Source organism: Electrophorus electricus, chromosome 24 (assembly GCF_013358815.1).
Source record: "Electrophorus electricus isolate fEleEle1 chromosome 24, fEleEle1.pri, whole genome shotgun sequence".
NCBI classification, from domain to species: domain Eukaryota; kingdom Metazoa; phylum Chordata; class Actinopteri; order Gymnotiformes; family Gymnotidae; genus Electrophorus; species Electrophorus electricus.
Window position 1 is genome coordinate 230,932 of NC_049558.1, and position 18,615 is coordinate 249,546.

The 18,615-nt window shown below is 44.6% G+C and overlaps 1 protein-coding gene across 9 annotated transcripts in view; it reads left to right on the forward strand.

Moving 5' to 3' along the window:
* Positions 1-18,615, forward strand: part of LOC113572285 (IQ motif and SEC7 domain-containing protein 1-like) — a 77,652-nt gene that overhangs the window by 51,697 nt on the left and 7,340 nt on the right. For 7 of the 9 annotated variants that reach the window (XM_027001705.2, XM_027001710.2, XM_027001712.2 and 4 more), the window contains 11 exons: positions 9,083-9,347; positions 9,456-10,699; positions 11,906-12,067; positions 12,736-12,858; positions 13,460-13,626; positions 13,865-14,004; positions 15,056-15,085; positions 15,704-15,829; positions 16,051-16,150; positions 16,694-16,855; positions 17,341-17,520. In XM_027001705.2, coding sequence (XP_026857506.2) covers positions 9,083-9,347; positions 9,456-10,699; positions 11,906-12,067; positions 12,736-12,858; positions 13,460-13,626; positions 13,865-14,004; positions 15,056-15,085; positions 15,704-15,829; positions 16,051-16,150; positions 16,694-16,855; positions 17,341-17,520 — 2,699 coding nt within the window. Of the gene's footprint in view, positions 1-2,690; positions 2,940-7,762; positions 8,160-9,082; positions 9,348-9,455; positions 10,700-11,905; positions 12,068-12,735; positions 12,859-13,459; positions 13,627-13,864; positions 14,005-15,055; positions 15,086-15,703; positions 15,830-16,050; positions 16,151-16,693; positions 16,856-17,340; positions 17,521-18,615 lie in introns of those variants that run through there. The other 2 variants (XM_027001706.2, XM_027001707.2) reach the window with 2 other exon arrangements.

The window sequence follows — 18,615 nt, forward strand, 5'->3', positions numbered from 1 at the left end:
AGGAGCACAAAGCCCTGGCTTGTGAGGGACTTTTTCTTTCTCTCTCTCTCTCTGCTGGTTTGCATTAACACATCAAGCCCTCCCTTGGGCCTGGGGCCTCTCGTTTTCATTTCATTTTTCTTCTCTGCCTTTTCCTGTATGTTTATGTAGGCAGAAGGGGGTTAGGAGCTCAGCGTGAGCTGTGAGAAAGACTCGCGCACGTGTCTGTCGGCACTGTAGTCGACCCCGGCTCTTAACGGGATGTTCAGAGAGACCCATGGTGGAGAAGCCCTGAGCATGCAGGAGCAATGGCAGACTTAGCCGTGGCCTGGTTGAGCTTTGGTTCCAGTGCAGATGCATTTGGAGGCTGAGGGACTGTCCAGTTGGAATTGTCTTCCATGACATCATCATATGGTTGAGGGAGATCAGCTGACTGCTCATCAATTTAGTGACTTCAAAGAACTCCTAAACATGCACCCTTGTTTGGACAATATTATTACACTTTAGTTTAGTACAATATTAAATTTGTTTATTCTCATACATGTCCTAGAATTGTTTCTGTCAGGACTGACTGTAATATACTTGGCTGGTTGTCATTGCTCCAGCTATATCATTGCCTTTGACAGGAGCTCAAAATGCTGTTAAAATGATGTGGCAGACAGTTGATAAAGTCTATAACTCATTCTGACACCTGTTATTAAATTCTTTTTTCTACTACCTGCTTCCAGTCTTACGCTAACTCTTTCATTACTCTAACATGTCATATAAAATGGAAAATGAATGCTCCAACAATCAAAAGGAAATTTGATAAATGTCAAGCATGAGTTCATTGTTGGATTTGTAGGGTAAATCTGAATGGAGTCTTGAGCAGCTCATGAATGGTCCTGATTACAAGCAGGAGGTGTGAACTGGCCTCGGGTCCTGGAGGATCTTCCTGGGAGCCCTGACGCCTCAGCTGTGGTGCTTTAGTCAGAACACAGAGGCACTGTGAGAAAGACAGTTCAGCATCTGCGGTACATCTGTGGTAAGATCTGTGCCCCCCGGAGACCCCCTCCCTAGTTTACCCCCTCCCCAGGTGCTCAGTGTTATCGTCTAAATCACCCTCGTGCCTACGGGCTCCGGTTTGGATCAAAAGTAGCTGTTCTTCCTGCTGGTTTTTGAAGAGGAGCATCTGGAACCCTGATACTCAATCCAGGCCCTTGAATCCAAACCTGGTCCTGGTTTTTGTAAACACCGAGCAATTTTTTTTAACTGCCCTAGAGGCACAAGGACTTAGTAGCTCTGGCATATTAGAAGGACAGTCATTAGATACAGTTCTGTGACCTGGTTTCTGTGTGAACAAGGAAAGTGCATTAGAGGAAGTTGCTCTAACATATGATATCTGTGTGTAAATCATCTTGGTCACAAAAACCAGACAGCTGTACTTCTCTCTTATAGCAGCAAGCACTGCACGGCGGCATTAAAATAGCACAGCGTTGGGACACCCAGTCACAGACAGCTGCTCTCATTGTCATCCATATCATATCAAAGAGCTCACAATGGCAAATGTTTATATGGGCGACCCCCATCCCCCTTGGGCGCATACACACACACACACACACACACACACACACACACACACACACACACACGTATAAACACACACACACCCATTTTCCCTTTGGAAGTCTGTTGTTTGAAGTTTCGGTGAGGCCAGGGGAAACAACCAGTACCTCCTCAGGGAGAGAAATGTCAGGTTGCAAATTAGAGGCATTGGCCAGCTTCATCCTGCCATGCTCTTGTAAATGCACATGGCCATCTGGGAATTATTTTCGGCATTTTTTTGGTTGCTTCAGCTGCCTTTCCGTCCCCCCATTTCTGTGGCCTTTGGACCAGTCTCCCTTCAAACACCCACGTCCTTTTCTGTCTCCAGTCAGCGCTGGGCCAATTAAACACAAACTCCTCACATAGTCACACAAGCTTTCTGGTCCACAGACAACTCGGGACCTGTCTGAGCTGAGGAGACTCCTAAAGCGCTACAGACATCTTGGATGCTCGGCACGTTCTAGGAGTGTGACGGAGATGGTGTGCCGCTATGAGGGTGTATGGCTGAGCACACCCACAGTATGTTGAGTGTGCGTCGAGTGTGTTTTTAGTGTGACCCTTAACCAAAAGCTGCAGAGTTTGGTTAAGAGCATGCAGACCTGCAGAAATACCACACAACAGAGAGGTTTACTTTAATATAGGTCAATTTAAAGGCAGGTGTGTCTCACACACTCTATCTCTCTCTCTCTCTCTCCCTTTCTGTGTGTGTGTCTGTCTCTCTCTGTCTCTCCCTTGTTCTCTGCTCTATTAATAGACACTCATCCCCTGCCAAGCCTCCCTAACATTTCTCTGCTGCCTTTGAAAAGAGGCGGAGAATCATCTTGTGGACACCCACCATTCCTTCTCTCTTTTCTTCTTGACTAACATTTTATGGGTTTTTTTTCTCAGACTTTTCAGATTATTATATATGCAGCCTGGGAAGCCATTTTTACTCACTCCATTCATTGGCATCGGAACTGGGAGAGAGCCCCGCCTCCTTCCCCTGGCTCCTGTCCTTCCATTCACACACAGCACACGCCCCCTGTTTCTCTAAGACCCCACCCACTCCCTTCACACTCACTCCTTGTGAGCAGGGGGCAGTACCAAGGAGAGAGAGAGAGAGAGGGAGAGAGAGAGAGAGAGAGAGAGAGAGAGAGAGAGAGAGAGTGAGAGAGACAGACAGGGCTCTGTTTGTGATTCTGACGATGGCCTGCTTGACTTCCACGGAGGCTCTCCTAGCCGGCTGTCTCCGAGTGGGACCACATGTCTGCAGGGTGCAGTGGTGATGGCCAGGCACAGAGCTCTACGGGAGTGTGTGCTCATCAGGCAGATATGTGGTGCTTGCAGTGCAACTCTGAGAAGACCCAGTCCCTGCTGGAGCTGGAATTGGATGGCTGGTAAGACTGGGCAGTGTGTGTGTGTGTGTGTGTGTGTGTGTGTGTGTGTGTGTGTGTGTGTGTAATAGAGTATTATGTATGTATGTGTGGGTGGGTGTGAGTTTGAAGAACAAACTCACAGGATATGAGAAGTTACCTGATGCTTGTGGTGATATAAACGAGTCTTTGTTTGTGAGCAGAGCGGGTTGTGGGGAGGGCTCACTAGGGTGATGTCGCTGAAATGGCCTTCAGTATCCACAGTAGAGGGGTCAGTTTGAACGTGTTCACATGTTGGAAATACCTTTCATTTATTGAGATAATTACAAGAGGTTCTCTTCCATATTTTGGTAGTAATTTAGCCCAGTGATTTCATACTCTGGTCTCTCGATGGCCCAGTATGTCTCTGCATTTCTGTGAAGGAATTTAATTCATTTCTTATTAGGAGCTTAAGCCATTCGTGCCTGGAGTTTTACACATCCTAGTCAAGGACTTGTGCTAGTGTGTGTAGTGTCTGTACACCGCATATGAATTCATTAATAAGCTTGTGTGACTTTATCAGAGAGATGCTCCATAATGAGGTTAAAGGCGTGTTGTGTATGACTGACAACAACCTGGCGTGACGTAGAGTGGCATCTGTGAGAAGCCAGTGTATGGTTTATTTATGAAGACATCTAAAGGAGCACTCTCCAAAACTGATGGTTGTTTTGTAAGATTCATGCCTGGCCTGTTAAAAATTGTATACTTTCATACTTACATCCATCTTCCTGTGAAAAGTTTGACTTGTCTTCATTACATCTTCTGTGTTAAGCCCTTGAGCACTTTCTCAACATGTTACAGCATTCTGTATGTTTCTGTCTACCTCAACTTAGAGTAACCAAACCTACAACAGGTTATACAAACCTTCCAGGCAACATAACCAAAGGCATTACTTTGAGTGTCCTCTAGACAGAAGCTGTTTTTTTTAGTCTGCTGTGACATACTGGATACAACAGTGTCACATTTCAGCACTGCCTGGCCAAATCAGGCAACAGCTTGCATACGGGACTCCTGCTTCCTCGGGTTCAGAGGAGCATTAAATTCCCCGGGCCACACTGACGCTAACGCCGGTCCAAGTGACCATGACCATCGGCAGCTCTGCCCGACATTCTCTGGAAGTAACACGTTCCTGATGGGGCAGCTGTTGGTTGCACGACGACTGGCCTTCTTCCACGGCTGTCACCATTTACTTTGCCAGTTCCTCCAGCTTCTTGACAGCTATTTTACACCATGCTGTCTGCCCCAGGCTGGTCCCGGCTTCTCCGGGACAACCGCTATGTACTGTTGGCATTTACGGTTGGGGGCCCGAGAGAGAGTGCTGCCTTTTGCATAGGAAAAGCGTACAGCTTTCACTAGCGAGAACCAAGGGCCCCATTGCCAGCAGTAGGGAATATTTCATCTCCGTATCTCCTATAGGGGAGACGCACATGCTGTGTAGGGTACTGCTGGAACACATGAGGATGTTGACATGCTACAGCGTGATGGTACAGACAGATGTGAGTGAGTAGTGGTGTGTGGGGCACTGGAGAAACACACACACACATACAGTCATGCGTACACACACACATACACACTACTGCTCTTCATTAGCAGGTCGGATTTCCCAGAACGTCTGTGGACATTTTCCTGCCCCCCTTCCTCCACTAACCCCTCTATCCATGCTTACTCACCGGACTGGGAATGTTGGAATTTTCCCCCAACTCATGATGGAATACATTAACCTCAAGCAGCGTCTGTTAGGAGCGCTCTGGGGACGGTTAAAGGGAGGTTGAGGGAACGTTTATGGGGCGTCCGGTTAAACGGATCCAATCCTGCCCTTGACTGTAAATCGCACGCAGCTGCCAAAGCTCTGGATGCTCCTGCTGGCTTGGCAGGAAGCGGGGAGGGGCTGGAGGGCAGCGCCTCTGCCACCCACCTCCACCTCCACTCACCTCTACCCGCTCCACCTCCTTCGCCTCCACCCATTTTCATCTCCACCCACTTCTGCCCGCCTCCACCTACTGCCTGCACATGCTCCCCCCACGAGGAACTGCTACCATATGGTTCTGTAGCATTCCCATCATGTTAATTATTCTTTGTCTTACTGTAGAATATATAGGAGAGTTTTACCTGATCTGCCCACCAGAGTGACAACTCGAAATTAATTGAAATTTATTTTCTTTTTTTTCATTTTGTCATTTTCTTTGTTTTCATATGGGACTTTCCACTATTCTTACTGTTAGTGACAATGTAAGGTCTTAGTTTGCTTCCTGGTTTAGTAATGTTTTTCATAACCAAGGAATCTCTGCATTAATGGATAAAACCTCAGAATTGCTATATGCTGTATTTATGGTCTTTGCGGTTAAGCTGGTGAATGTGGAAAGAATTCTAACACATGCTTAGGGAGATATTTTAAAAAATTTAAATCGCTCATATAGTAAATGCTTGGTCTCCATTTATGGCAGTCACTCATAATTTATGCCATTTCATAAAGAAGTGGGACTTTGAGATGCAAGTTCAGCTATATGTTACAACTTTGCAGCTATTGCAAGTGTAAATAAATTAGAAGTCTCGTCTCATGTGGAGAGTTTGGACGTGCTTTTATTGAAGGGAGTGCTGGCAGCACAGTTCTGTCAGGCACTGCGCTTTCTCCGTCACGTGCACGCCAACAGCTGCTCTTTCCAGAATGTTCTTTTTATGACCTCGCTGTGGTGCAAAGGTGAGACAGCCTTTGGGGAAACTGTAGTGCACACTGCATGCTTAGTTACCTTTCTCACTAATACACACACACCTCACACACTTTCCTGTCACTGCTTAGCATGTCTGATCTTAAACATAATTGATGATACTTATTTTCTGTCATCTTGGTTATAAACACACACACACACACACATACACACACACACACAGAGTGTGGAGACCACATCTACTTCCAGCTTCTGAGTCATGGGGATCAGATATAGTGTCTTCTACTGATTGAAGTACAGTGCATCCACCAGTTCCATGTGCAGGGTGTAAAAGTGGAAGAAGACATAAATAACAGCAGCAAGCGTCTGTGAATATTTGAGCTGTGAAAAAGGGGCGGCTGACACAAAAGTAGTACGGTGGCATTTGGGTAAAGAGGTTACCCAAAGATCCACACTGCACTCTCAGTGGTGACACTTGGCCCAGCTGGGGTTTGAACCAGAGTCCCAGTCATGAGCGACCTCTCTTGTGACAAGCTATTGTCCTTCAGGGGTTATTGAGTGTGTTTGAGATTTCAGAGGTGGATAATCCTAATATTTTTCCTGTACTTCACATTGTTGCTCAGTCTGCCCCCTGTGTTCAGTCAAACCAACTTTGAACAGGCAGTAAACATGGTTTTCTGGCCCTGTCTGCTGACGTTGCCATGTGTCCTCCAGCTAGAGATCCATAGATCAAAAGATTGAAGGCCCTGCAGACAGCAGCAGTGTTGTTGCTATCATGTGGAATTTCTGTGTCCACCGCACAGAAAGCTGTGAACTGCTGTCCTCTGTGTAACTCAGGGTCTGCTCCTTATCGCCAGGTTTTATGTGCTATAACCATCATATGTACATGTATGTACATTTCCCCACACACTAGCATTTTTAGTTCAATTTGGATGCATCACGTCTTTTGTACATTGTACAAGACAGCAGTCATTTTTTGGTATATGCACATTATTAATAGATTCTGATGCCAATTGCTTTATATGCAGTATCTGTGTACAAATACAAAAGCTTTTATTGGATCAGTTTCCTCTGTTGGCAAACGCACAAAACTAATTTCAGAAGAGTGCTTATTGCTGTGGAGCTTGACGTTTAGAAAAATGGTTTAAAATTGTTGAACTTGTTAAACAAATCTAGAAAACAACCTTTAATTCTTCAATAAGTCAAATCAGTTTTGCTTGTGTATTGCGATTTGAAATGGACATGCTCACAATGTCCTCCAGTTCACTACTGAACACTGTCTCCAGCTCACTACTGAAAAATATCTCAGAACAAGTTGAAGGAAGAAGCACCAGCAGTAGCAGTTTGCAAAAAGAGGAAGTGACCAGACAGGGCCTGAAGAGCAGCAAGACATGGGTCTCTCTCTCTCTCTCTCTCTCTCTCTCTATCCTTTTATTTATGTACATTATATCCATTGTCACTGGTGGTGGTGCTGTAAAGGGTATGCTGGGTAGAATCTCTACCAGATGAGAGAGAGCGAGAGAGTCAGAGCTGAGACAGATGGTGGAGGCCATTATGCAAGATGTGTGAACTTCGCTGCTTCACCAGTAAACCACGTTGTCACGGCCACAAGCCCCAGGCCCGTGGGCCAGTGCATGCGAGCATGCCTGTGCTTATGTAGCAGAGCAAGCTCATCCGTACCATTCTGGCCCGGTGTCTGAGCAGAACATTCAACTGCTCCTGTTACCCCTGTAGTCAGCTGTGGTAGTAGGGGTTTAAGTCACTTAGTGTTTGATGAATGTGTAAACATTACCACCCATTTCACTTTCTGCCTTTGAGAATCTCATGCCTGCACTTTTATGTAACCTTCTGCCTTCTCAGTAGGTTATTGTATTAGCCTTTACTTACATTACTGTATTTCTTAATGCAGACCATTTTACAAGATGTACATACATACATATGCACTCCATTCCCAAATAAGTGAAGCCCACAACTTTGTATAAGTGTCAGTTTGACTGAACGTGTGATAAGAGGAGGAATAAGAGCAGTTCTCTATCTGCTCTGCCAGGTTCCTGAGCCTGCTGCTGCTGTGTACTGCAAGCATGTGTATCATTAGGGGCAGGGGCTGTGTGGGAGGAGGGCCCAGCCTGCACTATAAGTGAGGCATCGCTTGTTTAAAGTGAAAGTTCCTGGTTCACGCAGCCCTGCCCGAGGGAGTGCTCCTACTGGCCGTGGATAGGACCGGGGCACTAGGATCTCCCACCCGAGCTGCCTCACTGCCTGGACGTCTCTGCTGTTACAGCCTGTATGTTTGGCTATACCTGTTGATTTTAACCTCTGAAAAACTGGTTCCAAGCACAGTGTTTCCACTCTGACGTGGTAGTGCTGGTAAATGATTGGTCCTTGGTCTTGTTTTATCACAGCAGACTTTGTCTGCGCTGCACTTTGAACTTTTTGTTTGTTTTTTCGTGATGGCTAATAATATTTGGAGGAAGAGTTGCGAGTTTTTTGGACACAGGAGTCCTTTCTTTGGAAGAAGGCTTGTGGACAGAGAGTGTGAGTGAGTAAAACCTTACATTACGCTAATATGTGATGTTAATATGTGATATGTGAAGGTGTCTTTACTAAAGCGTTACTCCGCTAGCCAACCGTTGACCTGCTACACCTGTCAGTGTAAAAATTTGATCTTGACTATTAATTTATGAATTCTGTTTCTGTAAGTTTGCCACTGTTGATGTATTTCATGCGTTTGGTGTTTACTGTAATTATTTGATGGTTTTTGTGTTTACTGTCATTTTTGAGTCCCACGTTTGTTTGATCAGCTGACTGGAACAAATGCTGTTGGGTTTCATTCTTGGACCCTCAGCATTACTGATTGACAAAAGTGAAATGTGAAACTTATTATTGTTCATAAAACTGTTGCATTTGTGGTATGTAAAATATTCCAGTATTATTTATTCAGACAGAGAAGGCTTTGCTTGTCAGATTTCAGAGAACTGTATTTGAATGCAGTGCACTTTGTGGTATAGGCTACTGCTAGGGTGAAATGAAAGTGTTTATTTTCATTTACAGCGTAAAACACAACTGGAACTTGGCCGGTCGAAAACTTAAAAGTACAGTTACAATCCAGACTTCTACTGTTAACATGTATATGTCCAGCTCCAGGTACTTCACATATCAGGTGTGGTTATTCTTGACCCTTTACCAGGCAGGAAAACAACAGGTCCCATATTTTATCAAATAATTCTAGTTGTTCATTACATAGAAAATACAGTTTCTCCCGAGTGCAGAATGTTAGTTGATTCATTGAACCACATGTCATACGTTGGTACTGACTCTAGTTTCTGCATTTGTAACAATTTCTTTGCTACAGTCATAGTAAGAAGACTAGTCTGCTCTTCGTGTTCTGCTAGGGCATCTGTGGTGGGTTTTCTGGCCTCACGTTACAGCTGAAGGACTGTGTGCTCTGTCTGTCTTTTGCAGTGTGGAGGGGGAGGTTCAGAGTACTGAGCCAACTCCGTCCCTGGACCGGGGCCCAGGCTACGGTCCCCTAAGCCCTGGCTCCTCGCTCAGCCCCGAGGGTGCGGGGTACGGCCCGACGGCGCTGCCCGGGCCCCAGCGGCCACGCCGGCCCAAACTCCAGCACTCCCAGTCCATCCTCCGCAAGCAAGCCGAGGAAGAGGCCATCAAACGCTCACGCTCCCTCTCCGAGAGCTATGAGCTCTCCACGGACCTCCAGGACAAGCAGGTATGACTAATGGGAGGGAGCTACGTTCACTGATGTTGTTAATGATGTTGAAGGGCACTATTCATTTTCAAAGGCCAACTTCTTAATCTTCTTTGTCGGGCCTCCCAGGTGGAGATGCTAGAGAGGAAATATGGCGGGCGTTTCATTAGCAGACATGCTGCTCGCACCATCCAGACAGCGTTCCGCCAGTACCAGATGAACAAGAACTTTGAACGTCTCAGGAGTTCCATGTCAGAGAACCGCATGTCACGGCGGATTGTTCTGTCCAACATGAGGATGCAGTGTTCCTTTGAGGGGCCCGAGAAGGGCCATGGCTCATTTCTGGAGGGCCAGCAAATGTCTGTGTCTGACGAGGGGAGTCAGGTGGGAGCTGTGGTGCAGGCCGAGCGGGGGGAAGTGGCCCCTGCGTGCTCACTTCCGCCCTCAGCTCCCAGCGACCTCAGCGACACCATTACAGAGCTGGAGGACGCCTTCTCTAGGCAAGTGAAGTCATTGGCAGAGTCAATCGATGACGCCCTGAACTGTCGCAGCCTGCACGAAGTGGAGGAGGACCAGCACGAGCAGGTCCAGGACATGCAGGCCCAGCTTGCGTATGAGTTGAACCCAGCTCACGGGGCTAGCCAGCACAAGATGGACAATATGATGGCTTCATACAGTGACGTGACGCTCTTCATCGATGAGGAGGACCTCTCGCTCCCCATCCGGTTTGCGCGCTCAGCCGACCCACCGTCCGGCACTGAGTTGGACCAGCAGTCTCAGTCTGTGGTCTCCTCCCAGGAGTACTGGCGCATGGACCTGAAGGACGACAAAGCAGACACGGACACGAGCTGCCGGAGCACACCGTCTCTGGAGGTCCAGGAGCCCAGGCTGCATCTGGAACACCTCCCTCTTCTGACCATTGAGCCGCCAAGCGACAGCGACCGCTCTGAGATTGACTCGCTGAAGCAGCAGAATCTCTACGAGCGAAGCGTGGCCGGACCGCAAGCCAGTCCCAAGCACGTGGCTCACAGCCTGCCTCCCCGAGGACCCCCCTTCTCCCGGGACAAGGAGCCCATCCGACACAGGCACCGGCAGCTGGAGAGCCATCTGGCTATCAACGGGAATCGACAGAGCAAATCAGAGTCGGACTTCTCTGACGGTGACGGCGACAACGACAGCATCAACAGCACTTCAAACTCCACCGACACCATCAACTGCAGCTCAGAGTCGTCATCGCGGGACAGCGTGAGGGAGCAGATGCTTAGCAAGCAGACGTATCACAAGGAGACGCGCAACAGCTGGGACTCGCCTGCCTTCAGCAACGACGTCATCCGCAAACGCCACTACCGCATTGGCCTCAACCTCTTCAACAAGTACGTCCTCCACTTCTGGAGATCCACACGCTTTAGCCCAGTTGTGGGAGTAGATGTGAAGTTCATGTCTAAGTTTATTTTATTTGATAATTATTTCATTACTCATTTGTTAGGTGCTTAATATGTTGGAGTAGACAAATTGGTAACAGTGGGCTAAACTTACTCAGAGTTTTGTAGATGCTTTATTAGTAAGGCTTCCTATGAGTGTGGGAACTAAGTACATTTGAAATGGTCTTATTGTTTCAGCTTTGAGATTATTCTATTTAATAGGTGTCCTTGGGGGTGTAACTGTATATTTTGACGTCTGTGTGAGAGCCTTACTTTCAATTGCCAATTCGCTTTGAACTCAGCAAAGAAAAACGAATACCTTTATCAACTTAAAAGATCAGAGGCCCTTTTCCTTTTGAGTGAACAGGATTGCACAAAAACGTTTTGAACACTTTGCTCTCTGAATCCGAATATAAATTTGGAGAATATCTGTCCATAAAGAGGACTTCAGTGCTACAGCTCATATCGAACTGGATTGTGTGAGAGAGTCAGGTTTCCTTCAGAGACAAAAAGGAATTGTAGAAAATGTGTGTGTGTGTGTGTGTGTGTGTGTGTGTGTGTGTGTGTGGAATAGAAAAATCAGTAGATCATTTTGTATAATTATTGCAATATACTGCAGTATAAAATGTTAGTTCAATTAATTTGACTAATTGTACTTTAATTGTTTAATGGTATTACTCCAGAAAACTAACAGACAAAATTGATCCTAGATTATTGCAAGTGCACATATTCTCCTTTTATTTTTTAATGGTATGTTGTAATTATAGAAACTATCTGCATTTTCTTTGTGTGTGAGTGAATTTGGCTGCAATTTCTGAGGGCATTTCAGTATGAAGTTGTTTTTATTCATGCCACCTTCTACTCCAGCTCACCCTCAGGGGAAACCCTGGTGGACCACATCATCATATGGAGTCATGCCAAATTATATTTCATAGGTAATAAACTTCACAGGTGCTCTCACCTTCATTTTTCGCCATCTAATAGTCTTGTTTTGTTTTGTTGGTTTTAATCTTCTGACATTTCACCCAAAGTCATTTCCCTTCATGCTTTTCTCAAATTACTCAGGCAACACATCATGGGGTCTCTGAGAGGGTTAAAGGGCAGAGTCAAGGGTGCAGAATATTCAAGATTGAGACAAATCTGTTGATTCATTTTCAGAAAGCCAGAGAAAGGTATTCAATACCTGACTGAGAGAGGTTTTGTTCCGGACACACCTGTGGGCGTGGCCCACTTCCTGCTTCAGAGGAAGGGGCTGAGCCGCCAGATGATTGGCGAATTCCTAGGCAACCGGCAGAAACAGTTCAACAGGGATGTATTAGAGTAAGTGTTTTCTTTCTTTCGCCTTGGGAAATATGTCATGTTGGCCTGGGCTGTATGCAAATTAAATACATACTGGCTGTTTAAAGTGACTTGTTACTTTAAAAATCTTAATCCCCTGCACAGATTCCTATGGCTGCCTCATTACACAGTACTATACTTCCAGAGGCTGTTAGGACAGTGTCTGTGAAAGTGATCTACTTTCTGTCCCCTGAGGATTTCTGCTTGTCTGTGCAGACACCCTCTCTTTATCCAATCAAACAGTGTATGTCTAATTAGGTACAACTTTTTCTGGAAATTAATTCATCTCCTCCTGACAGCTGTTCACACACTTTCCACGCTACATAGAGTTCTCTCTGTTTTACACACACCACACACACACGCACACACAGGCAATAAGTCTTTCATTCCAGATTACCTCAGTAATGTCAAGTACCAGCAGACTTAATCTGATGGAGCAGGTTCGCCTCGGTGTTTCTGTCAATCACGCTGAATGTTCCGGATTAATCCTGGTCCTCTTAAACATATATTTTCATTACTGAGCTGCACATGTGAAGTTTTCAAAGTTCTGTTTCAGTTTTTTTTAGCCCAGCAATTAGCAGGGAAATTTTTGGTAAACTCTGCTCTCTGATACTAAATCTGATTTGTGTTAATTGTTTGTATGTTTTTAGCTGTGTGGTGGATGAGATGGATTTCTCAGGGATGGAGCTGGATGAAGCTCTCAGGAAATTCCAGGCACACATTCGTGTCCAAGGAGAAGCCCAGAAGGTGGAACGGCTAATTGAGGCTTTCAGGTGTGCACTGATGGTTTTTCTATGCTGTACCCCATCATTCAGTAGGAGGACTGCACAATATATGATGTTAATCAATATCACAATATTGCAGTACATTTGTGTTTTAGGTATTTATTTTTATTAAATGTTAGATATTAAGCATTTAGGAACATCATTAATTAATTGCAAGTTGAGTGTACACTAAGTACAAAAGCCAACCATTGTTAATTGGTCAGGAACCCCATTGTTAACTGGTCAGAAAAGCTTTAGGGTCAGCAGGGATCCTTCACTAGACATTTGTGTAAGTGTAATAGTGTGTTCTTATTTTTAATATTAATATATGGTTTGATGGTCTTGGGTTTAAGTGTAAAAAACAGCTAACTAGAAGTATTAAAACAGCTGGAAGCCTGATGGATGAGCTGTGAAGGCAGTTGTCTGACCTGTGTAGACTGCAGCTACACTGAATGACAACAACCATTACTGTGCTGGTTTATCTGAGATCATTTTGCTTATTTAACTGGGAAAGCAGTGTGCTTATATAACTGACAGATCACTGTGAGATAACTGTGATACAACAAGGTCTAGATGTACTGGAGTCCTGAAACTGTCCTGTCTTTCGTAGCCAGCGCTACTGCATCTGCAACCCAGGCGTGGTACGGCAGTTCCGAAACCCAGACACCATCTTCATCCTGGCTTTCGCCATCATCCTTCTCAACACAGACATGTACAGCCCCAACGTGAAGCCTGAGCGTAAGATGAAGCTGGAGGACTTTGTGAAGAACCTGCGAGGTGAGTCTTCAGAAACTGTGTTCAATGGCCTTTTGCAGAAGTTGATTAGAGCATATGATCAAAGATGATCAGACAATATTTTGTGGTTATCAGTTTAAGGATATACACATAGGTCAAATTCAGAAACTGGAATTGTGGATAATGGAAGTAATCCATGGGGTTAGGTTTAGCATTCAGGTTTGCCATATTTTGCCAAACTGATGTCAAATGCATGTGTGTGTCTGCATGTGTGTTTTAGGCGTTGATGATGGCGAGGACATTCCTCGTGAGATGCTGATTGGCATATATGAGCGTATTCGGCAGAAGGAGCTGAAGACCAATGAGGACCATGTGTCTCAGGTTCAGAAGGTGGAGAAACTGATTGTGGGAAAGAAGCCAGTAAGTGCTATTGTGCTGCACATCCCCACAATTCTGCTTTCATTCTGAAGTCTGTCACATCACACTGCAGGTGCACTTAGGCATTTGTTTATCAAATACAACCCGTAACTGTTAGCAAAGGTACTGATACAAAAGCTGTTCATAATGAATTCAGAGAATGACCTACTGCTTAATTCTTGTCATCCTTAGCATTTCATCAGGTGTGTGAGTGAGTGTAATAGTTGATATCTGACTGTAAAGTGTCTTTGAGTTCAAGATTTAGTACCTGTGCAGTGATGTCAGCCATAAAAGCTGAGGTGTAAAGTCCTGGGAGCAGTGGGGAGGTGGGCTTGTGATTAGTGAGGTGGTTGTGTCGAAGCCTGACTCCTGCTTGCCTCCTGCTTAATGCCTCTGTGGTCTCTCATGGACGTGCAGCATTAGTGATCAAGATTACTGACGTAATGGGACCTTTAGTAAGACTAGGTTTGTTGGAGGGATGGATGGATAGAGGGATGGATATGTGGCCAATTTTCACTGAACTGTTAGCAAAAAAATAATAAACAAATTAAAGGTGATATGGATTTATTTTCAGCTTCAGTGAACCAAAAATAATCTTATTCTCCAAATGTCCTGATTATTTACCTTTTGTAACTGGATGCAGAATTATAGAGTCTCACCTCAGATTTTCATTCAGAGGTTTTGGAGGTTTCTGCAGTGTTTGTTTCAGATATTCACTGGCTGTTCAACTCTGTACAGTGTAATGTAACTGATCTTCCTTTACCTCCGTAACCTTTTAGGATCAAGCAAAAACATTTCCTCTATCACCATCAGGTTGATTTACTGTATTTACTTAAAGAAATTATAAATCAGCTTTCTATATGTAGTGGTTAAGGTACTTGACTAGTACTCAGAAGCCCCACCATCATGAAGTTGCCACTGTTGGGCCCCTGAGCAAGACCCTTAACCCTCAGTTGCTCAGGTTGTATTCAGTCATAATTGTAAGTCACTGAAAGCATCAGCGGTAACTGCAGTAATATGATAAACACTCATTTCCTTTCTCCTTGTTTTGCAGATCGGCTCTCTTCATCATGGCTTAGGATGTGTAAGTATTCTCTCTCTGTCTTCCACCTGACATATAAGCAAAGACTCCTAGTACCAGGGAGAACCAGGGCCTGTGGGTGGAATATGTCTTCAAATCATTTATCATGCAGCAGAATTTGGTCGAAGAAGCATCTATAACTTTAGGCCAGGCTTCACAGGAATGCTAGCTCCAAAATCCACATTGAGCCTTTTCGCATAAAGCTTTACGGCAGTGTGGTCAGCTGAACTCACAGCTCTGTCACTAGGTCAATAACAGTTAATTCTATGGCGGTAATGTATTGCTTTCAGTACTGACAGGAAGCTGACAGTGCATGCTGCAGTCCAGAAGGTCACAAACCAGTTCACTTCTGCAGTTCTTCGTTAGTGCCTGTTACTGCTGAAGCCTTCAGACTTCCTGCAGACATGTTGGTAGAGCTCCTCATTCATATCAGTTGAGTCAAGGAGACGAGGGTAGAAGCTTGCAGGCTTCTGAAAATGATTGTGTAGCATCTCCTTTGTGTTGGGGTTCACTGGAGAAGCTTGAATACAAGCAGTCAGGAAGCACAGGCTTCAGGTTTATAATATAACTGTGTGTGTGCCTGCGTGCGTGTGCCTGCGTGTGTGCGTGTGTGAACCATAGGTGCTCTCCCTACCCCATCGTAGGCTGGTGTGTTACTGTCGTTTATTTGAAGTGCCAGACCCCAACAAACTACAGAAGCTAGGCCTGCATCAGCGGGAGATCTTCCTCTTCAACGACCTCTTGGTGGTGAGAGCTCTCACAGTCACTCATTCTCTCTCTCTCATGCATGCACACACACGCGCACACACACGCGTACACACACGCACACACACACACACACACACACACACACCTTGTAGGCCTTGGACTGCAGATTAACCTGCAGGTGCACGTCAGTGCTGCAGGATCTGTGAGAGATCTTGAGACCTGCTCTGCTCACGTACTCCTGGCCTTCTTTGGCTTTATAGGTAACCAAGATTTTTCAGAAGAAGAAGAACTCTGTGACGTACAGCCTGAGACAGTCCTTCTCCCTGTACGGCATGCAGGTGCTGCTCTTTGAGAACCAGTGTAAGTCATGGAAGTCTTTATGATGCTGCTCATTACAAGGCATCACAACACGCTTCACAACATTATACCATGTTACAGTAGAATGTAGTAGTAGTAGTAACAGTAACTATTAGTGAAACAGTAGAATGTAGTAGTAGTAGTAGTAGTAACAGTAACTGTTAGTGTAGCAGTAGTAGTAACAGTAACTGTTAGTGTAACAGTAGTAGTAACAGTAACTGTGTTAGTGTAACAGTAGTAGTAACAGTAACTGTGTTAGTGTAACAGTAGAATGTAAGAATGTAGCAGTAGTAGTAACTGTTAATGTAACTTTTTTTTTAGTAGCCCCCCCCCCCCCCCCATCTGTTTCTTTCTCTTTGTCTCTGAGGTCTGTTAGCTTTCTGGCTAAGGCTGACACTACCAGTATATAAAACTGAGCAGTCTCCAAGCGCCAGGTTCTTTCTCATTAGTATAGTAGTAATTAGTAACTATTAGCTTTTGGCTACTGTTAGCAGTGTATTAAGGATGTTTTTCCACTAGGCAGCCCATGTGTTCTCGTGCCTATAGATTACCCCAATGGAATACGGCTCACTTCAGCCATCCCAGGATCTGACATCAGGGTCCTGATCAGCTTCAATGCTCCCAATCCCCAGGACCGGAAGAAGTTCACTGACGACCTGCGGGAGTCCATTGCTGAGGTTCAGGAAATGGAAAAGTACCGGATAGAGTGTAGGCAACCTTCATCTCTTTCATCTCTCCTTCACTCACCGTTGCTCACGTCTATACACACACTTCTGTGGCAAGCCAAGCCACACTGGGGCAGAGCTGGAGACTTCTCACTGTCACCAGGGTAACATAAACAATATAAAATCAGTGCAGCTTAAAAAGCTGAAATAAAGGTCAAAAATAAACAGTGAACTCATGTGCTGCCTAAGCACACAGACTTGGTGAGTTCTGCATTGATGTGGCTAGAATCAGATCCCTTGTGGACACCTGGGACTGCTGGTGTACATTGAATTGCTTTTCAATTTTGTGTATTTCTACTGTCTCACTAAATGAACACAGTCAGACAGCTGCAGTTCAGGCTTTGCTTTACTTTAGCTCCCCCTGGTGTCCCTGTGTGGCATTTGTAATTATGTGTTTAGAAGTGAAAATGGTTACACCTCACAACACTATATACCTAGCATGTGCGTATGCATGTTTCGTGTTTGTAGCTGAGCTGGAGAAGCAGAAAGGTGTAGTAAGACCCAGCATGTCCCAGAGCATGTCAGGCCTGAAGAAAGAGGCTGGCAACGGGACCATGAGTCGCGCCAGCCTGGATGACTCCTATGCCATGGGGGAGGGGCTAAAGAGGAGCGCGCTCAGTAGCTCCCTGCGGGACCTGTCTGAAGCAGGTGAGTTTTTGTGTGGGACCACTGACCTATACAACAGGACCACAGACAAGGAAAAGTCCTCATATGTACATTTGTGCCACGGTGATCAGAAAGTCTTAATTAAAAGTTTATAGATTGTGTGGTGTGTATTACTGGGCTTTGGTTAAAGGTGTTTAGGGCAATTAAAGAGATGATTTGGCATTTATATAAATTTCTATTCGTAGATGCTATAGTGCTGTAGATGACTGACTAAGTTTTTCTCTGTTTTAGTGCAATAAGATTGCATGGATTATGTACCCAAATACCATAAAGGTTGAGAGAATGTTTTGTATAGTATAGGAGTTTATATATTGTGGCTTTGACATTGGTTAAGAGTTTTAAAGAGGTTGGTTAACATGATTAAATCCTAAAATGTTAGAGATTTTGGTATGGAAAAATATGTCTGTACCAGGGATGCACTAACCTGATGTGTATACTTTGGACATATAGAGATGCATGATATCTGCCTAAATTTAGATAACATTTTTTATTTATTTGTAATTAATTGGACATCACTTCTTCTTATTCATGGTTAGTCATATCCAGACTTGCTAACTGGTTCCACGCTAGATTAAACTAAAATGAAACTGCCTTATACACCCTGTAAAATGTTAATCTTCCATTTTGATTCTCCTGTTGTTCCCATAACATTTCATATTCTGTTGTATCCTAAGCTTAGTTTACTATTGTCTTTCATAGTTAAAAGGTTAACTGGTGAATCATCAGTCCCATGTATCATTGACCCTGTAACCAACTGACTATAATGTTGATCTGATCAAAAGCACTTGAAGTGATTCAGAGCTTTGCTGTATGCAGATGTTATGTTAAATCCAACACAAGCATGTCTGAGTTGCTTTTTATTTCAAATCAGTATAAATTTCATAATTATATTTAAGCTTTTTTTTTTTTGTGTTTTGACCAATTACACTTTACATTTCAGCATAAAGCCAAGGTGAAAGATATCTCCAAAAAGATATCTCCAAAGACATCTCCAAGTGCTAGAATATTTTTGATCCTGGTTCAATTTTTGCTGTCAGTTGGCCATCAGAAATGATGGAATGAAATCCATAAAATGAA